This window comes from Cervus canadensis, chromosome 24 (assembly GCF_019320065.1).
Source record: "Cervus canadensis isolate Bull #8, Minnesota chromosome 24, ASM1932006v1, whole genome shotgun sequence".
Lineage (NCBI taxonomy): Eukaryota > Metazoa > Chordata > Mammalia > Artiodactyla > Cervidae > Cervus > Cervus canadensis.
This window is the reverse complement of record NC_057409.1, coordinates 28712539-28732135: the sequence shown is the minus strand read 5'-3', so window position 1 is coordinate 28732135 and position 19597 is coordinate 28712539. Positions and strand designations below refer to the sequence as shown.

Below are 19597 nucleotides of genomic sequence, written 5' to 3'. Positions count from 1 at the left end.
TCACTCATTCAGCTCCAAACACGCCAGGCCCTGGCATTCCCATTGCTGGCATTTGTCCTACTCTCTTCTCTGCCTGGAAGGTCCTCTGCCCCGCCCCCCACTCACCCAGACCGCATATGACTCAGTCCTTCCCAGCCTCCCGCCACTTAATCCCAGTCTCTGCTCACACATCACCTCCTTAAGAGACCTCCCCTCCCCACCGTCTTGCTCCAGTCTCTGTTCTCAGAGGACTTGCCTCCTGCTCTTAAGGATGTGTTTGTTCACTCAGTTTAACACTCACGAGGACAGTGGCCCACCTTTGCCCACTGCTGTATTCTCAGCACCTAGAACAGCCTGCACAGTGACTGTTCCGTGACCATTGTCAAATGACAAAATGAATGGACCAACTCCTCTGCCTCTCTGCAAAGCCGGATCAGAATGGAACCCATCCGCTGGCTGTTTCTTATTCTGTCTTGCTGCAGACACCAAAGTGGGAAGGTGCCCCTGATGGCCAGAGGCAGGGGCCATGGATGAGAAGAAATCTAGATGGCTCTGTTGGACCCAGATGTGTTCCAACATTTCCTTGTGACTCCCTCGCTGCTCTTTGGGGTGAATAGAAGGCAGTTTGGCAAAGGAAAGTGGCCCCAAGAAGCCAGCTGGGCGGGGTGCCCATGCAGGGCCTACCTCCCACAGCGGCTCCCCCCACCACTGGGGCCCCAGATAGGAGGATGGTCTCTGCTCTATGCTGCCCTCTGTCCAAGGGCCCCTACCCCAGAGCTGTGGGCAGGGACTTTCTCTTTTCTGGGGGTCCTCGCCCTGTCCTCAGCACCTCTTGTCTCTTCTGTCCTCATCCTCCAATCCCAAGGAAGGGCGAGGCCCTAGGTGGGTGGGGAAGGGGGTCCAGCTGTCAATATTCAGAGAACAGGAGACTCGGGTTCTCTTACCTGGCAGAAATGTTGCTGTAGTGCATGTAAGCCGCGATCACAACGCCGATCCTGCCTCGATTTCCCTGAAAGAGCCCCAAACACAAAAGCCTTCACTGCTAAGGCTGGCCCTCCCACCCCAGAGCCCAATCAGAAGCCTGGAAGAAAAGGGGTTGGAGAGAGGGAATGTAGCTCTCAGACAGAAAAGGAGTAGGGACGAAGCAGGTGGGGCTGAATCTTAAAAAGAAGAAACAGTTGATTATCTACCACACCTGAGGGCCCCAGAGGCTGATAGCCGCCACTTCTTGTGGGTGCCGCCCCAGACAGAATGTATTATCCCCAAGAAGGAGAATACACACAAACTTGCACACTCACACAATCCAACGATTCGGGCAGGTACATGCACTCATCACACACAAACATCCTGCCATCCCCGCTCTGACCTTGTTGTGTAGGACGACCACATTGTGGGGGTCTGCATTGAGCCAGGTGTCCATAGCCTTGCAGACACTGCAGATCTTCTCCAGGGCCGGGGTGTGCAGGTCAGGCCAGCCAAATTCCAGGACCTGTGGCCCAAGCCATGAGTAAGAAGTGGCAGAAGCGCAGAGAGCCAACGGGGGTGGGGGACAGTGAGGGGACATTAGTTCCTGCCCTGCCCATCAACCCCGCTCAGAGGCAGGGGTGTGGAGGCCGAGGACACTGGTCCAAGGCTTGGTTCTGACACCGGCTCCCTGTGGGACCTCAGATTAGTCACGGCCCTGGCCCCAGCCCCAGTTTCTCATATGTGTATAAAGCAAAAGCTTAGCGCCCCCGAAGGTCCCAGCAGTCATCAGCCTCCTTCAAACTTTAACTCACAGAACCTTAAAGTACAGGAAAACTTGTGCTCAGAAGGACCCAGAGAGCTCATCTAATCCAGCCCGTCCACTTCTAGACGTGCAAACCGAGGCCCAGAGAACCCTACCGCCCACCCAAGGTCACACAGCGACGGGCGCCAGAATCCAGGGGCTGGAGCGGCACGCAGAGCCCCTCCACACATGGCTCACTCAACAGCAAGTGAAAGAAAGCTGGCTGTCGGACGCCTGCACTGGCAATTCCCAGCTGGTGCAAATCCAGAAGACTGGTCAACAAGACTAAAAATCCCACAACCCCAGCCCCACCCCAGGGACTGTGTGTGCACACCTCCAGAGGCAGGCCTGGGTGGAAATGACTGTACTGAGCTTTGCTTTCTGTAATTCGTATCACAGAAGCACTATGTGTGTTTCAGTTCTCCAAACAGAAGAGAGCACAGTGACTTTGAACAGGCTTTGCAAACAGTCACAGCACTTTCCTCCAAGATTCTAACATGGGATCTTTGGAGGAAGGGAGCCCAGGCAAGGAGAACTCCCCAAAACAAACCCCCAAACAGCCACAGGCTCACCTTGGCGTGGAGCTTCGTGATGTCGGGTCTTCGCTCAGAGAGGTTGAAAAGCTAGAAGGAGGAAAAGGAAGAGGTTGTGAGAAGGCTGGCCCTTTCTCTCTCTCTCTCCGTCTTCCCTGCTGGAAATTCTACTACATGAACACACATGAAGCACCCCCCAAGACACACACTGACCGACGGGAACCAACTACAGGTTCTCAGGATGAACAGGGAGACAGAGACAGGTATGTAGACACTCAGCCCTGCCCCTGGATGAGCAGACATCCTGAACTGAAGGTGAGAAGGGGATGGAATCTGTCTTGGGCCCCACGTGCCACCCCCAAAGTGGGTGTCTCCCCACACTGTATGAAGATCCAGTGGTGGCAACTGATAAGCATTTGGCCATCTCTGGTTTCTACTTCACATGGTGCCTTTAGAAACTCACCCCATGGAAATGCAACTGCTCTGTGGTCAGACACCCTCTATCAAAGGGTGCAAACCATGCTGGGTGGACCCTCTCAGATCCTTGACCTCCCAGGAGACACCCCCTGACACTTGACCACATCCCACGGGAATCCCCCTGTCTCTGAATTCCCATCTTCCATCTCTGGAGGAGGCAGGCAGAACTCCCGATATCCAGTGCAAGGCCTGGGAAGCTCAAAGGCCCCTGTGATGTCTCCTGGGGAGAGAAGGGGACCACAGGGTCTGGAACAGGTGGGACAGAGCGGGGAAAATACAGCAGAGACTCATGGAACTCTGGACTTCTGAAATTGGGCAGGATCTTAGATGGCTTCTGGTCCACTCTTCATAGGCTTCCCTGTTGGCTCAGTCAGTAAGGAGGCTGCCTGCAATGCAGGAGACCCAGGTTCAATCCCTAGGTCAGGAAGATCCCCTGGAGAAGGAAATGGCAGTATTCTTGCCTGGAGAATCAATCCTATGGACAGAGGAACCTGGTGGGCTACAGTCCATGGGGTCGCAAGAGTCGGACATGACTTAACGACTAAACCACTACATCACTCTTGAATCCCATAAAGGAATATGCTTTATGCCATTAACAACAGCTAGCACTTGGGTGTCCACAGCCAGCCAGGCCGCACTAAAGACTTGACATTTAACAAGGTGCGTTAATTCTCTCCACAACCTCTGAAGTAGATACTGTCATTAGACCCATTTTACAGATGGTATCCTAAGGCTTAGAGAGGCTAAGTGCCAAAATCAGATAGTTGGTAAGAGCAGAGCCAGCATAGAACCTTCTGATGTTTAAAGCCAAATGTCTTTTTTTTTTTGGGCTGCGCCATGGAGCATGTGGAATCTTAGTCTCCAAACCAGGGATCAAACCCATGTCCCCTGCAGTGGAAGTATGTAGTCTTAACCACTGGCCCGTCAGGGAAGTCCCTAAAGCCAGACTCTTAACAACGTCCAACAGAGCTGATGGATGGGTCTCTATAGAGGGCTGAATGGTGTCCCACAAAAATTCACATCCACCCGGAACTTCAGACTGTGACCTTATTTGGAAACAGGTCCGTTGCTGATGTAAGTAGTCAAGGGTCTGGTGATGAGATCATCCTGGCTTCAGAGTGGGCCCCAAATCCAACGACTTGTGTCCTTATAAGAAGAGGAGAGGACACACAGACACGGGGAAGAAGGAAGGTCATGTGATGATGGAGGCAGAGACTAGAGCAAGGCGCCTACAAGCCAAGGAGCTGCCAGAAGAGGGGAGAAGGCAAGGAGAATTCTCCCCCACAGGACTGAGATGGAGCACGGCCCCAGTGACACCTTGACTTGGACTCCTAGCTTCCAGAACTGTGCAAAAATTAATTTTTTTGTCTTCAGCCACCTAATTTGTGGGAATTAGTTACAGCAGCCCTAGACCCTGCCTCTGCTCTCTCACCATGGCGTGGCCGGTCCGTGGGTCCAGCCCATACGGACCTTCCTATAACGTGGGCCCGAGCCCTCCTCTGGGGCCAGAATAGCTCCAATCCCCCGGCCAGCCTTTCTGACCCCCATAGTGGGTGAGGAGTCGGGGGTAACCTCCTCCACATTGGTTGGGAGATTCTCCTATCCCAGGTACAATTCTCTATTCAGCAACACGAGGTCCCTCAAAACACGATCTGCCATAGCTCTGCCCTCAGACTTTTCAGAGGCACCGACAGCGTGACATCTCTGCCACTTCCTGACGCTGTGACCTCAGGCAAATACCCCACCTCTCTGCTCCTGCAGTAGCTGCTTCCTAGGGCTGTCGTGATGTTAAATACGTGGGGGGTAGTTAGGACAGGGCCTGGATCATCACAGGCGCTCAATAACATGAGCGTCACCATTACTCCCTCCTCCTGGTCAACACTCACATACACCCACACACATACAGACATACCACGTGGACACACAACCCACTCGTACACATATACACACAAACACACATACCTACACACATACACGTACAGACACACCACAGCATACACACAGCCCACTTGTACACATACACAAGCACACATACCTGTACAGACACACCACATGCACACACACACCCTGCCTGCACACATACATGCACAAGCACGCACACATACAAGCCACACATACGCACACACATGCACACATACAAGGACAAGGACAGACACACACGACTTGGCTCAGATCCCATGTCCCAGCTGCAGACACACTCCTCAGAGGGCAGCTGGACAGTGAGCGAGGACTCAGACCACGAGAGACGCCCAAGGTCAAGGGCAGGTGAGAGGAGAGGGGAGGAAGAGCTGGTGCAGGAGCAGGTGGGATGAGACACCAGCAGGAAGAGGCGGCAGGCAGAAAGGATGGGGGCCCTGGGCCAGTGGGCGGGGGGCCCCATCCTCACCAGGTAGTTGCCTCCATGTTTGGACTTGAGCATCTGGGCCACCTCGCGGAGGTTGCTCCGGAAGTTCTCCTCATTGGCTGTGCTGGGGAAGGAGACGGCGATGATCCTCTCGGTGACGTACACCAGGTCCAGCTCACAGCTGTCCTCCGTGGTCCGGCTCGTACTCATGTTTCTGGGGAGACAGCAGGCAGCAGATCAGAATCCAGGCCCAGGACGAGGTCCAGGAACCTGCACCCCTCCACACCATACATGGCCCCAGATCTAACCCAGGAGGGCTTGGCTGCTCCCTGACCCCGAGCCAAGGCCAGAGGCTTCCCTGGGCAAGGCCAGTGTAGCCCTCAAGGCCAGTCTGGGAGAGCCGGGGAGAACAGAGCTGGGCAGAAGCCGGCAAGGATCTCAGGCCGTTTCAGAAACAAAGAGTGATGACACCAGTCCTAGGTGCTCATCAATCCCATCGGCACTGCCTTCAACCTGTGATCCCAGAGGTCGGAGCCAGGGCCGGAACCAGCCAGGGCCCAGGAGTCCAGCTCAGCCTCCCAACACACGGCAGCCACCTGATCTGGCAGAAGCTTCTCGAAGGATCCAGGGAGGGCTCCAGAGAGGAAGGAGAGCCCGAAGCGAGGGCTCTTGCATCCCAGAGCTGAGCCTTCTACCGCCCTCCGCTTGCTCTGAGCTGTGGTGTGGGCGGGGAGGCCCCTCAGGGGCAGGGGCAGCTCAGGTGACACGCTCACCTGGGCTCCAGGTAAGCCAGACCACAGTGCACATTCCAGCCCTCCCTGGAGGCAGGCCGACTCCTGCCCTTTGTTCGCTGGCTCTCCCCCCACCTCTGGCAGCTCCCACCGCCTCCCGGGCTCTTCCTGCCAGTGAGCTCCCTGGTCTCTAAGGGCCCAGGAGGCCGAGGATGCTGCCGCAGTGGCAGGGGACCCCAGAAATCCCAGTGCCATCTGAGCTCCTAAGAGAGGTCTGCCTGGGCCGGGCACCGAGAGGAAGTGCCCACCCACCTCACCCGGCTGCTCTTCCAGAGGAGGGTCCAGGGTGAGCGCACGGGATGGGGAAAGGGGTCTCGGCACACTGGCAATCCATTCCAAAGGCCCCCAGCAGCTTCTAGGGGCACCTCATATCCTTCTTACCCCATCACCAGCCTCCTGCTTCCGCTCACTACCCAAGATGGACCACACTCATGTTGATAACTTCTCACTACCTCCAGCTAAAGCTGGGACTGGAGGGGCAGTGGGAGGGATACCACTGGGGTTTTCAGAGTGATGGGGCGGCAGTAGGGTGTACAGCCCCAGGACGCCAAGAACCGGGGCAGAATCCAAATCTCCAGGGCTAGCTCTGAGCCAACTGTATAGATGGGGCTTGGAGACAGGGGAGCCAAAGGTGACATATAGCTTCTCCATGGGGACGGGGACTGGGACGCGGTAACAGAGATGCCAGTGTGCTGGGAGCCCACTGTGAGGTTGGCCTCTGAGTCCTGATCATTCCTGGTCCGGCAGCGTGTGGGGGTGGGGCTCCTACGGAAGGCAGAACAGCGCCACCACCTGGACGACATCAGAATCACACCCTGCACCCACCGATTCTCAGCTACAAGGGAGGAGGGATCTGCTAAGGGGGCCGTCCACTCTCTGTGGACAGCTGGGAGAGGGACTACAGCCCACTGGGAGCTTCAGCTACACACCAAGCCCTCTCTGGCTGGGGCCCCAGATCCCTGGGGCCAGATTCTCACTCATCTCAGAAGCCTCGGATGAAGGAGAGGCAGAGGAAGCCAAAAAAATCAGAGAACCTGGACCCAGGACAAAGTAGCTCTGGATGAGCCAAGCACCGAGTCCCCTGTGATCCCCTTGCCCCAGCCCCCATCAGCCCAGCCAGCCAGAGAACCTTCCTTTTATAAATGACCCTCGAATATCAGAAGTCACTGCTCATGGAAAGGAACAGTATCTAGCACAGGCCTCAATGCCAGCCAGTCCTGAAGGCAAATCCAAGTGCTGCCTGTTTGTGGTTGCGTGACCTTTAACAAGTTGCCTCATTTCCCTGAGACCCAGTTTCTTCATCAGTTAAATGGGGATAAAATACTTACCCTGCAGGGTTGTTGCAAGGACTAGATGAGATCATGCAGGTAAATAAAGAATCCAGCTCAAGGACTGGCTTCAAACTAGAATTCAAAACATGACTGATTCCCAGTGGCATCTACCCACATCTTCTCGCTGAAGCTTCCACGTCTGCCATGTTCCCGACCAGGGGCTTCATGACTTTGGCATTAGAGACTCAAAGGCATGACTTGCTGGGAACACCACAGTGACCTCACTGCCTGCCCCTCACCCCCTGCCCCCTATAGTCTAGGCATACCTGATGGGCTGGGGATGAGGCTGGACACTTGGTGTAACTCTGGTGGAACTCTGGGAAAGAGAAGAGAGGAGCGGCGTTAGGACGGGGACCAGCTGGGTGGCAGGAGAGCAGCAGAGAGCTGTCCACACAAGTGGTCAGGGCCACGGGCAAACACAGATTTCCTTCTCCTGCTTCTGCCAACATTCCAGCCCAGGCGCCCTAAAGCCCCAGCAACACAGCAACTCAAAGCCAAAAGCAATCGATGCCAATCCCACGTGAGTGTGCCTGTGTGCCTATAAGCCCCCGAGGGGAAGCGCTTTCCTCCCTCCGGGCAAGGAAGAAATCCCCAATGCCCAGAAATGCACCAGGCCTGGGCTGGTGCCACCTGCACTGAGTTTACACTCAATAAAACAGTTATTAAGTTGATGGACACTCATTTCACCTTGATGTGCTAGATATCAGAACAGTAATCCCAAGTGGTGAACAGAGATTCAAGCATGAAAGAAGGAAAGATGAGAGCGCTAGCACCCCTCCGTCCAGCTCTGAACATTTCTCCTCTGACCACCAGCTGCCCACAAGCCTCTCCTTTAAAGCAGCAACACCAGGTCAGTCCAAAGTTTTGAGACAAGAAGCCAGCAGGCACGGTGTGTACTGACTAGAGCTAGGCAGCAAATCATGCTTCTAAGGACCCACTGCCCATCGTCTGTTACCTCCCTCATCCGCTCCCATCTCTAGGGCTGTCGACTGGTACAAAATTAGGCAAATGGACCCAAGTTGGTGTCCAAAACATCTCAGGGAAACTGTATGATACGGCAACAAAAGTGCAGGATCAGAGTCCCCACGGCATCCTGCTGGACAACCTCGCACCACTCAATGCTCTGAGCCTCTGTAATGTCACGAGTGCTGTGCTGTGCATAGCTGATCTTGAGTCATCTCCGACTCTTTGCAACACCATGGACTGTAGCCCTCCAGGCTCCTCTGTCCACAGGCAAGAATACTGGAGTGGGTTGTCATGCTCTCATCCAGGGATCTTCCCAACCCAGGGATCGAACCCAGGTCTCCTTCATTGCAGGCAGATTCTTTACCATCTGAGCCACCAGGGAAGCCCCAATGTCACAAGTAAGATGCAACAATCATGGGGTTATTTGAAGAGTAAAGGGAATTATGCATATCTGGTCCTTAGATGTTCTTACCATTATTACATCGAGTACAATTAAAAGGATAGTTAGAGACACAACAAAACAGTTACCTCTATAGAAAAGCAAAACCCTGCATCACCAGCTGCTACCCATCCTTGCATCCACCTCACTCGATGCAGAATCGGAGCCCTACCTGGACACTCCCAGCCAGAGCCGTCTGAGCCCACTGGCACCTTCCAAACATGCCTGAGCCTCCCCTAAACCAGCCTTTCGTGACCACCAAGCTGCATCCTCTTGGAGGAGAGAGGAGCACAGTCCACCAAGGAGAGGAGAAACCGAGGCTACAGCAACTCACCCCCCAGTCCTGACGACCAGCAGGATTCATCCTCAGACTCCGGGCTGGACCACTGGGTCCCCAAGAAGAGGAGCCCCCTTCAGCCCTCTCCACGCAGCACCAACGAGGCGGGGGTGGGTGGGCTCTGCAACCCCGCACCCAGCTGAGCCCCAAGTCAGGGCAGCCCCCCTAAGAGAAGGACTCTCCATCCAGCCTTTCGCAAGAAGGCTGTAGCCAGAGCCCGGGGCTGCAGCGCAGCCGGGAACAGCTCAGCCTGGAGGCAGCGGGAGGAGGAAACAGCCAAGTCGCGCTGTCGGGCGGGAAGTTTCTCTGTCTCCACAGCTCTCCTGGCCCCAAGGACTTGGGTTTGCATGAGTCAGGCATGGGGAGTTGGGGGGTGGGAAGTGGAGGGGGGCCGTAAGGAGGGGTTGAGTTGTGTTTGGTTTTCAAGACCCAAACCAGGCTGTTCCAAGACAACCCGCTCAGAGGAACGCAGAAACCCGACACTTCATCGGTCTCCGTCTCTCCGGTCCCTGATGAGGAGACGATGAACCTCCCCAGGCCCTAGGCCCGGCTCCAGGCCCCAGGGCCACCCTGCTATAAATAGCCCCTCGGTTCCGTAGACTGCTGATCCACAGCCATGTTTGGAGGAGGCCACTACAGCTGCTTCTAACAACTGGAAGCCACAACTATAGCCAAGGCCGGAGGTGTGGCCAGGACCACGGGGCCAGGCCCCCAGGAGCCTCAGGGATACGGAGCTGGGCTTGGTGGGAAGACTAGGGGGTCGAGGGGAGCCAAGAGCCTCCCCAGGCACAGGAGCGAAAGGGAAGCACGGAGCAGGAGAGCCAGGTCCCACTTCTCCACCCCCCTCCCCAGTTACAACACTCCACATTCTTCAGCCTCCCCACCCCAAAAAGCCGGGAAAGATAAATAAAAACTTGGCCCCAGCAGAGTCTGGCCACGCCGCCTCCAGAGGTGATAAGACAAAGTCCAAGCCGAGCCCAGCGGTGAGGGGGGCGGGGGAGAGGGGAGGCAGGGGAGGAAGCCGCCCTGGACAGTGACCCTCGCGCGGAGGATGGGGACGAACAGCTGGACGGTCATCCCCTGATGAATCACTGGGCTGCCCTCTCGCTGACGGGGCTTCCTGTTTTCTGCAAAGTTTGGAAGCATGTGACACTCACTGGCAGAATGCAGCCGTGCGCAGGTAACACGGCCGGGGGGCGGCTGGGCGGAGTCATGGGAGAACTGGAGGACCAGAGGCGGGCGCGGGGCATGGGAGCGACACCGCTCAGGGCTCTGAGAGACACAGTGACCTCGCAGACTGGACTGGAGACAGAGCCGACTCACACGGGGCCTTTTTCAGGAAGGATGAGGTCCCCTCTGCACTCCATCTTCATACCCCCTCCCTCATTCCGTGAACTCTGCTGAGGGCCACCAGCTAGGCATGAGGCCCCCGACCTCAGAAAGCTTCCATTCTACAAAGGAGGATTCTCATCTACAAAGCCCATGTGAGAAGCAGCCATGAGGCCTCACTGACTGCTCTGTAAAATGGGTACAACACAGTCAGGTGTGATTTACCTGTTCCACTCAAGAGCCTCTGGGGAAAACTACCCAAGGGTTTTACAAAGAGTTCTCTAGGGACTTCCTGGTCCAGTGGTTAAGAATTCCCCTTCCAATGCAGCGGACATGAGTTCGAGCCCTGGTTGGGGAACTAAGATCCCACATGCTGCAGGGCAACGAAGCTCGCACGCCTATAACTAGAAAGAAGCCCATGCACAGCCACAAACAGCCTGCGCGCCGCACCTAAGACCTGATGCGATCAAATAGATAAATATATTTTTTTTTAAAAAAAAGAATACTTGAAGATTTTATTTTATAAAGAAAAATAAGCTGTCGGTCTGCCTGTAATACCATTCCTTTCCTCTCTGGGGCTCTCAAAGCCATCTACCCACAGCTCTGAACTTCTTCCCTGCGCCTCCCAAGACACAGATCCATAACAGAACTTCTGATCCAACTCCTGTAGGCACCAAGATCTCTCCCCCACCGTCATCATCAAAACGCAGTCGCTCCTCTGCTTAAAGGACACTGTAAAAGGAAATTCCATAGCCTCCCCCAAACCGTGTCTTATGTCTCTTCCTATCAGCCAGTTCCTCCTGGTATCTAACCCTCACCCTTCCTGTTGCAGATTCCGCCAACACCGTTGACCTCGGTCCTCAATGCCGGTGGGAGCCGCTGACTACCGCTCAGACACTCCGGGGCCACTCAAGATCTGTGACCCTCGGTTCCGTTTTTCGCCTTCATCTTACCCACCACGCAGCAAGAGCAGGATCTGGGCGGGGTTGGTTTGGAGCAAGGACTGTGTGGGAAGAGTCCTGCCTTCTTTTGAGGTCCACAGACCAAACACAACAGCAGTGGACCAAAGGGAAAGCTGTTTCCGGAGCCCAGGTCCCCAGGGGGCACAGTTGGGAGGAGGGTATGTAAGCGACAGCAGCAGCCATGTCAGGCAGCCGGAGACTGGTGACCAATCTACGTCAGGGGCCCTTCCCCACCCCGACATCTCCTCTGGGGGCTGTGGCCACCCCCTCCCCTCTGCACCAGCCCCTCCGGCCACACCCCTTCCTCTCTCCTTCCTGCCCACCCGCCTGGATTTTTCCAAAACAAAGTGCGACACAGCACACCATCCACAAACCCTGCAACACACCAGCCTCGCTGGAGGAAAACAGCCATTCCTGCCCTGTGAGTCCCGGGCCGTGGGCCAGAGACAGGAAGACAGCTCAACAAACAGGCGCATTATCACAGCAACAAGCCCCAGAGCAGCAGCCATGCCGCTTCAGAAACGGTCTCCTCACCCGGGGAGAGGGCAAGAGAGCTCAGTGGTTGGGCAGGGGACCCTGGGGTCACTCAACCCGGGACAGGTTTCTTTGAACCTCAAAAACTAGGTTTTCTCTCTTCCTTCGCAATACACAGGTCATTCTAGAATCTGCTCACTTGCTCAGCCTTTCATGAACTCCTTTAACTAGACTAGGCAGACCAAGACTCATCACTCCTCCCATATCAAGGCAAGACACCACCCCTGGCACGCACAGACACACATACTTTCATCCCAGATCAACAGATTTTCCCCTAAAAAATTTCTAATCCCAGCTAGGCAGCAACCTCTTTCTTCCCCAGGACCAAAGTCCGACACACTCTCATGTCAAAAAGTTCTTCACGATGTCTAACTTCACTTTCTCTTGCTGCACCTTTACCCTGTTGGATCTATGTGGCCTGGGATGGGGTTGTGGGGAGCAGCTGCCCTAGGACTCGACTTACAAGAATGTCCAGACCATGGGCTAAAAGGCTTGGTTCACACAACATCACCCTGTCCCCTGGCCAAGAGTCAGGAGTCCTGGAAACACCAGATCTAGGCAGCGGTCCCAGGACGGAATGGAGAAGATAGATATTCATTGCAATAGTGAGCTCCTCCAAGCCTCTGTTTCCTCATCTATAAAATGGGTTCACAGCATCTGCCATAGTGGGATGTCATGGGGATCAAAAAATACCCAGGCCAGCTTCTGGCCCTTAGCCAAAATAATAGTAATAAGAATGGCTAACATGTACTGAGCATATAGTATTCACTTTGTGAATTCACTTCGTGAATTATAGAATTCACTTTGTGTCGGTTAAGCTAGTTAATCCTAGTAGGTACACAAAACATTGCTTCCTCCCCTGCACCCCAGCCCCAGAAACATCACAAATGTGGACAAGGGTCCCTCTCAGCATGTGTACTCCGCACCCATAGGGCCCGTGCATACCTTTTCCACTAATTTGAGAGGCATGTTCCTCCTCCTGGCCAGCCCCCGTGCGGCCCTGGGGACACCTCCGCCTTGTGGGGCTGGGCAATGTGGAGTGGCAGTGGGCTCGCCACCGACGTGCACTGCCTCCAGGAGCCTAGCGCCTCCCTCCAGGCCCTCCCCGCCGTGGGTCAGGCAGCTGTCAGATGATACGGCCCCATGCCATCAACAGCTCCCCCTGTGCCAACCGCCAAAACCACTCCCTGTTCCTCTGCAGATGAGGGCGGGAGAGGATGGAGAGGCCCGCTGAGGGGTGAATTGTCAGAGAAGGGCGGGGAAGAAAGAGAAGGTCCAACTTCACTGGGCATCTGCCCCTGGGGTGTGAGGACAAGCCCAGGCACGAGTTGGGCTCAAAGTAGGGGAGGGAGCCCCTCCTTCCTTCCCTGGGTCCTTCCACTTAAGGAGTTTGCCTGTCACCCTCCACCAAAAAACCACACGGCAAGAGAAGCCCACAAGGTGAACCAGCCCATCTTTCAGCTTCCTCCTGAATCAATAGCATTTAGCCATTTTCAAAGCCTCTTCTGTCCAAAGAAGCAGAGCCTATGATCCCCAAGAGCCCAGGAGTCCCACTTCATCTCTGCCCTTAGTCCCTCTTGCTGCATGCAGTGTCATTGGTTCCCCTGGCCCTTACTTTAGTGACTGCTCACCAGCCAGCCAGCCCTTGCACACCCTCCCTCCCCACCCTGCAGTACTGAGGTCTGCTTAAGTGATGGGCAAATGAGCCCTGAGTCCAGCTGAGCTGGATGGAGGCTGAAGCCAAGACTGAGGCCCAAGACTGAGGCTAAGTCATGGGCCTGCTCACTCCTCTGCCCCACCCTGCTGGTGGCTCAGATGGTAAAGAGTCTGCCTGCAGTGCAGGAGACCAGGGTTCGATCCCTGGGTCGGGAAGATCCCCCGGAGAAGGAAATGGCAACCCACTCCAGTATTCTTGCCTGGAAAGTCCCATCAATGGAGGAGTCTGTCAGGCTATAGTCCATGGAGCTGCAAAGAGTCGGACATGACTGAGTGACTTCATTTTTTCACTTTCTTTCTTTCTTTCAGTCTGGAATTGAGTTGAGTAACCCTGTCTGCCCTTCTAGACAGGAGATTGTGAGGGATGCCCCACCAAACAGGACAGGTATGAGACGTCATCCACCTCCCCGCATCCCCCACTCACCAGGGAACCACCATGTCTTCCTCTTCCTCCCCTTCCCCATACTTACATCTTCCTCAAGGTTTTTCCGTGTGTTTCCACCCCGAAAGGTTCCTTCTCCCTGGAGACAAAGAAAAGGCAGTCAGAGAGGGGAGTCGAGGAAAGTCATCAAAAGGTCCCGTGTCTTTCACTGCTGGGTGTGGCTATGGTGGGGGTGGGGGCCTGCAGGGGACTTGCTTGTTTGTGCAGCATCTCTTTGTCCACTAAAGGCCCCTCGGAGCCAACCGCACCCACTCATGTGTGTCTCTCCTGGGGAGATATCATTATTCCCATTTTGCAGATGAGAAAACTGAGGCACAGACAGGCTTGAGACATGCTACACTCTCACAGATAGAACCCTGGCCGAGTTGAGATATGAGCCCAAGTCTTCCAAGCCCATCAGCTAGCTGCCAGCCTTGGTTTCCCCACTGCACGATCCACCTACTTCCTTCCCTTCCTCCTCCATGCAGCCTTGAGGAAACCATCTGTCCTTCTGCTAAGGCAGAAAGATGTGTTTGGAAAGATCTTCCTGGCTCTCTCACATGCTACATATTTAATAAAGAAGACCACATTTTAGCACTGGCTAAAATGCTCCTCCCTGCCTGCCTCATTCCCCAGCAATCATTTCCCAACACACAGGGGGATGGTCTGATGTCCGGCTCCGCATGTCACAAGGTCCCCACCCTTCCCCAAGTTCCACAAATCTACTCCAGAAGGGTGTCCTCAAACACATCTGCTCACTGTCCCCCCATCTTCCTTCTGCTTTCCCGGCCTCCCCAAGCTGCTCCCTGCCCCCACCCCGCCTGCCATCACTCACCGTGTCCACTACATTCTTCAAAACAGTCTCAGTGTTGACGGGCTGTGGACAGAGGGAGAATACAGTGTGAGGCCACAAGACAAACAGGTTGGCTCTCTCCCCGGGGCTGGAGGCCATGATGGGCAGAAGACCTCTGGAGACAGCTTGGATGGCGCCAACCCAAGACTCAGACATAATATGCTGACCCCAGGCTTGGAGGCAGAACTTGGAAAGTGAAAGACCATCCTATTGGTCCTAGAACAACCCAGCTCCACACACCTCAAGAGGGCCCTAACTCCAACCTCTCGAAAGGGAACAAGGAGTGAGTAAGTGACTCCTGTTCCTACCTGCCAGGCATGTGTACCTACCCCAGATGCTGCCCAGTGAGGCAGGGACTCTTACCATCTTTGAGCCTTACTTTACCAATAAGGAAAAATCAGATGAGTGGGCCAAAGCCACTTGACTACTAAGGGGAACGAAAGGGTTGGAACCCCATCTTGGGGATCTACGCCTCAAGGTATGTGAAACTGCAGCAGTCCCAGACATGATGTTTCACACTAGTGGGATTTCAAGGACCACCCCACACGGACCCTGCCCCCCCGCCTTGCAGACCTCAATTTCCATGCCCCAAAGCTCTGCTCCATCCAGACTCCTTGCTATTCCTACATCCAGGACTTGGCTTGTGGAATGACTTCTCACTTTTTCCTGCAAGCTCTCCTCTTCCATGAAGCCCTCTCTGAACACCCCAGCAAGGGGGGGCTCTTTCCCACCTCAGAACTCCAGTAAGCCTTACTGTCTGAGCTATTTATCTGGTCCTCGGTGCATGAGTAATCTCATTGTGGGAATAGGTCTCATTCCAACTATTGTTTTATTTGTGATTCTTATCCCACTTTTCTCCAAAACAGATTCAAAGCAGCTTTTTTTTTTTACCAACTCAGTTGCCACATCCCTCATTCTGGAGACTAGTTTATGTGTAGTGGGCAGTCACTAAACACCTGAGGACTGATCCTGTCCCTCACCCCGGTGACATCCTTCCCTCGCCCAGACCAAGAGAAGTGCTTCCCACTAAAGGCATCCTGAAACATGGGCTCCTTAGACTCCCTCGCCACAAGAGAAAAACTTCTCGTTCCAGGGCCACCTCCTGAACCACAGTCTCCAGGGCTCCATTTGCAATTCAGTGACGTGGTCAGAGGGGTGCTTGAATCTTGCAAGTGGGCATGAGTCAAGGTCATGGAAACAAGTCTTCACTGAGATGACCATGGACCAGGTATAGACAATGGATCTCAGAATAGGAAACACAAGCCCCAACCCTATCCCCAGGACCTGAGGATGCGCTGTTCATGTCTGAAGACTGGGGAATGAACAGAAATGACTTCTGAAAGGTTCTGGCATCTGGGAGAAAACTGGACCAAGACAGGCTTCCCTAGTGGCTCAGACAGTAAAGAATCTGCCTGCAATGCAAGAGACCTGGGTTTGATCTCTGGGTTGGGAAGATCCCCTGGAGAAGGAAACAGCAACCAGAAAACTCCGTTTTCTTGCCTGGAATATGCCATGGACAAAGGAGCCTGGCGGGCTGCAGTCCATGGGGTTGCAAAGAGTCAGATATGACTGAGCAACTAACACACTTTCAGGCTTGGAGGAAGGAAGCAGACTGAGCTAAAGGCAGTAGTGCTCTTTCTAAAAATGCACAAACTTTATCCTACTGTACTAGAGACAGCGTATGCCATGGACAGAGGAGCCGGGCGGGCTGCAGTCCATGGGGTCGCAAAGAGTCAGACACAACTGAATGACTAACACACACACACACTAGAGACAGGAGGATGAGGCCAAAACTTCTTTCCAGGTGAATAAAGCCTCCTGTGTAGTTCAGGGTCAAGACAGCTTGGGACGGTTGAGGGAGCACAGGGTCCAAGAACGGAGTTGGAGGTGGGGAGGTAGATCAGCCAGCCCCTCCCAGCCTCCTCCGTTGACCCACCTGGAGTCTGAGGATGACTCTGCAGAGCAATAAAGATGCCACATTCTGTCCCCACCCAGCCCAGCCCTAACCCTCCCCCAGCTGCCCCCTCCCTCCCCCAGAGCCCCCACTCCCAAGCCACAGGCCATGGGGCAGGAGGCAAATGAGCCCACAAGAAATCCCCAGGGATCCCTGCCCTAGACAGAGCTCTAGGAGCTGCCTGACAATCAGGACCAGCATCCCTCTCAGCCTCCCACCACCAGCCAGCCCCACCCAGCAGAGTCCTCAGAGGCAGAGCCAGGCTGCCCCCGCCCCTGGATCCCCTGCCTGTCTCTTCTGGTCCACGGCTCTGTGTTGCTCACGTGAAGGCCACAGGCTGCACAGGACGCCCGAGTGCCTCCACCCTGAGTGGCTCTGGCCTCCTGGCGGGGAGGGGAAGGCCTAGAGAGCAGTCCACAGGGACCTTCTGCATGCAGAGTCTACACAGCACAACTGAGTCGGGACCCAGATCTCCCGGCTTCAACGCCCTCACTCTTCACAGTCTGTACAATCAGCCTCCCTGACAGGGAGAAAGGACAGAAGCAGGGTGGGATGGAGAAGCTGGAGACAGAATGCCTGCCTCATGGCCATTACAGGCCCCGGAGAGCCCCTCGTCCTGCTCTGGGGAAAGTCTCCCAAGAGACCCTGACCGGGCAGGGCAGAGGGAGAGCTGGGGGTCTCAAACTGGACTGTGCCCACCAATCACCCGGAGGGCTGCTGACAGACAGGCGGGCCTCTGGGCCCTCCCCAGAGGCCAGAACCCACAGACTAGGAAAGGACCCAAAAGCGCGCATTTCTAATAGGTTTCCAGGTCCGGGGACGACACTGTGAAAACGACCAGTCTAGACTGGCAGCATTGGCAGCAGCCAGCCGGGCCACATCCTGACTCTCTGCTGCTAACTGTGACCTCGGGCAGGTCAGCGTGTCCTTGCTGCTCCCCGGCGGGACTGCACGGCCCTATTCTGTGAAATGCAAATGAAATGAAGCAGAGAAAGCACTCAGCACAGGGCTGGGCACTTAGGAAGCTCTCCATAAATGTGAGCTGTTATTTATCGTCTCCACCCCACCCCACCCTGCCCCACCTTGACCCTCCTGTCCCACCCCTCCTGGGTCTGGCACAGGGCAGACCAGGGAGGCAATATTAGAAACCACAGGCCTCAGCAGGGCAAGAGCAACTTCTCTCCCTGCCAGCAATCATCTGAGCACCAGCCCCTCTGCCCGCACCCTTCCCACGCCAGCTGGAGGCCAGCCACAGGGCCAGCCATTAAACGCCTGCCCTCAACATTAGTGAAGAGGCTTTCTGAGGAGCTAAAAATTTCCAAAAAAACACTTCCAATCTCAACATCCAGTGTTTTCCTGCAGTGTTTGCAAACATAGCCCAGCATGCACACTGCACTCCCCTCCCCTCTGCTCTGCCCCTCGCCTCCACCCCAGGTCTCCTGGGATTGGAGTCCGGCTTCCCTGTTTCCCAGGCACTGCCAGCTCTGGGGCTAGTGGGAATGAAAAAGGCAAGGGAACTGGTAACAGGAGAGGGGTCTCCCCTCAGGCCACCCCTGTCCCAGGTCCTGCAGGGAGGCTTGGGTATGCTACAGGAAGTTCCCAGGCCATCAGGGCTTCAGTGGCTGACAGAGACCCACTAGGCCTTGGCTGTCACACACACCCTATTTTTGCACACCCCTCCTCAGACACCATCTCCTCCCTCCCCATTTCATGGATGGGGAAACTGAGGTACAGAAAGGTATGGGTATGATTTGCTCAGCCTCTCACAGTGAGATGCATGGCAGGACTCCGGTGGACACCCATGTTTCATAAAGCCCACCACTAAGCCCACCGGCTGCCCCTCACCCCAATTCCCAGCTGGCCTGCAGGCGAGGTGAGCAGGTGCCAGCTGGCCGACTCTGCTTTTCCTTCCCCCTAAGGCTCAGCGGTCCCTTGTGGCTTAGCTGATAAAGAATGCACCTGCAGTGTGGGAGACTTGGGTTCAATCCCTGGGTTGGGAAGATCCCCTGGAGAAGGGAAAGGCTACCCACTCCAGTATTCTGGCCTGGAGAATTCCACGCACTGTATAGTCCATGGGGTCACAAAGAACTCGGACACTACTGAGCGACTTTCACTTTTCACTTTTCAAGGCTCAGCAGTAGAAGGATGAAGCAGATGGAACCCAGATAAGGGTGGTACCCACCCACCCCCATCTGGCCCCACCCTCTGCCCAATCCCAGGACAAACCCAGGCTTTTCAAAGCCGAATCACCTGCCCCACCAGGGGTCTTCCAGAATGCCTCCTGCCCCCAGGCAGGACAACTCAAATCCAGCTCAGGAGCAAGTGGAAGGGTTTGGACCTGGTACTGCTTGATGGCCAAGCCTCATGGTGCACAACCCCGAGAGCAATACCTCCTCCAATGTTGCAGCGAGGGGCCTCACTTGCCTGATCTCTTCCTGGTCCTAGACTGGAGGTGCCTTTTCATAATGTGACTGCAATAACAAGAACGACTCAGTAGGTATTAAGGATGCCCTGGGCTTAACACTGGGCTCTTCACTTTCATGATTATCAGTCTTCATAACCAATGTTCACCAGGTAAGCATTATCCCATTTCACAGGTGAGGAAAACTGAGGGGCCAATAGGTTAAACCACCCGGCCAAGGTCACACAGCCAGTAAATAGACAGCTGGTTTTTGAACGCGGCTCCTTACATCCACCTCATGCTCAGTCTCCTCTTGGGCATAATCTTCATCCAATTCCTCTTACTCTTAATCAACTGCCCTCCTGTTGGGAACAAGCTTTCTGCGGCTTAAAAACTAATTGTCTTGGGCCCTCAGGAGGATGAGGCTTCTCCAATACACTTCCAGAGGAAGAGGAGGAAATG

General features: G+C 55.0%; 1 protein-coding gene across 10 annotated transcripts in view; it reads right to left on the bottom strand.

Moving 5' to 3' along the window:
* The window catches only part of TNS1 (tensin 1), a 207959-nt gene that overhangs the window by 89619 nt on the left and 98743 nt on the right, over nucleotides 1–19597 (bottom strand). For 9 of the 10 annotated variants that reach the window (XR_006265125.1, XM_043444803.1, XM_043444801.1 and 6 more), the window contains 7 exons: nucleotides 14763–14804; nucleotides 13977–14027; nucleotides 7490–7539; nucleotides 5144–5315; nucleotides 2320–2370; nucleotides 1346–1468; nucleotides 924–988 (listed from right to left, as the gene is read on the bottom strand). Coding sequence is in view for 9 of the 10 variants with exons in the window: in XM_043444803.1 (XP_043300738.1) it covers nucleotides 924–988; nucleotides 1346–1468; nucleotides 2320–2370; nucleotides 5144–5315; nucleotides 7490–7539; nucleotides 13977–14027; nucleotides 14763–14804 (554 nt within the window). In the remaining variant the exon portion in view is untranslated. Of the gene's footprint in view, nucleotides 1–923; nucleotides 989–1345; nucleotides 1469–2319; nucleotides 2371–5143; nucleotides 5316–7489; nucleotides 7540–12735; nucleotides 12834–13976; nucleotides 14028–14762; nucleotides 14805–19597 lie in introns of those variants that run through there. The other variant, XM_043444807.1, reaches the window with a different exon arrangement.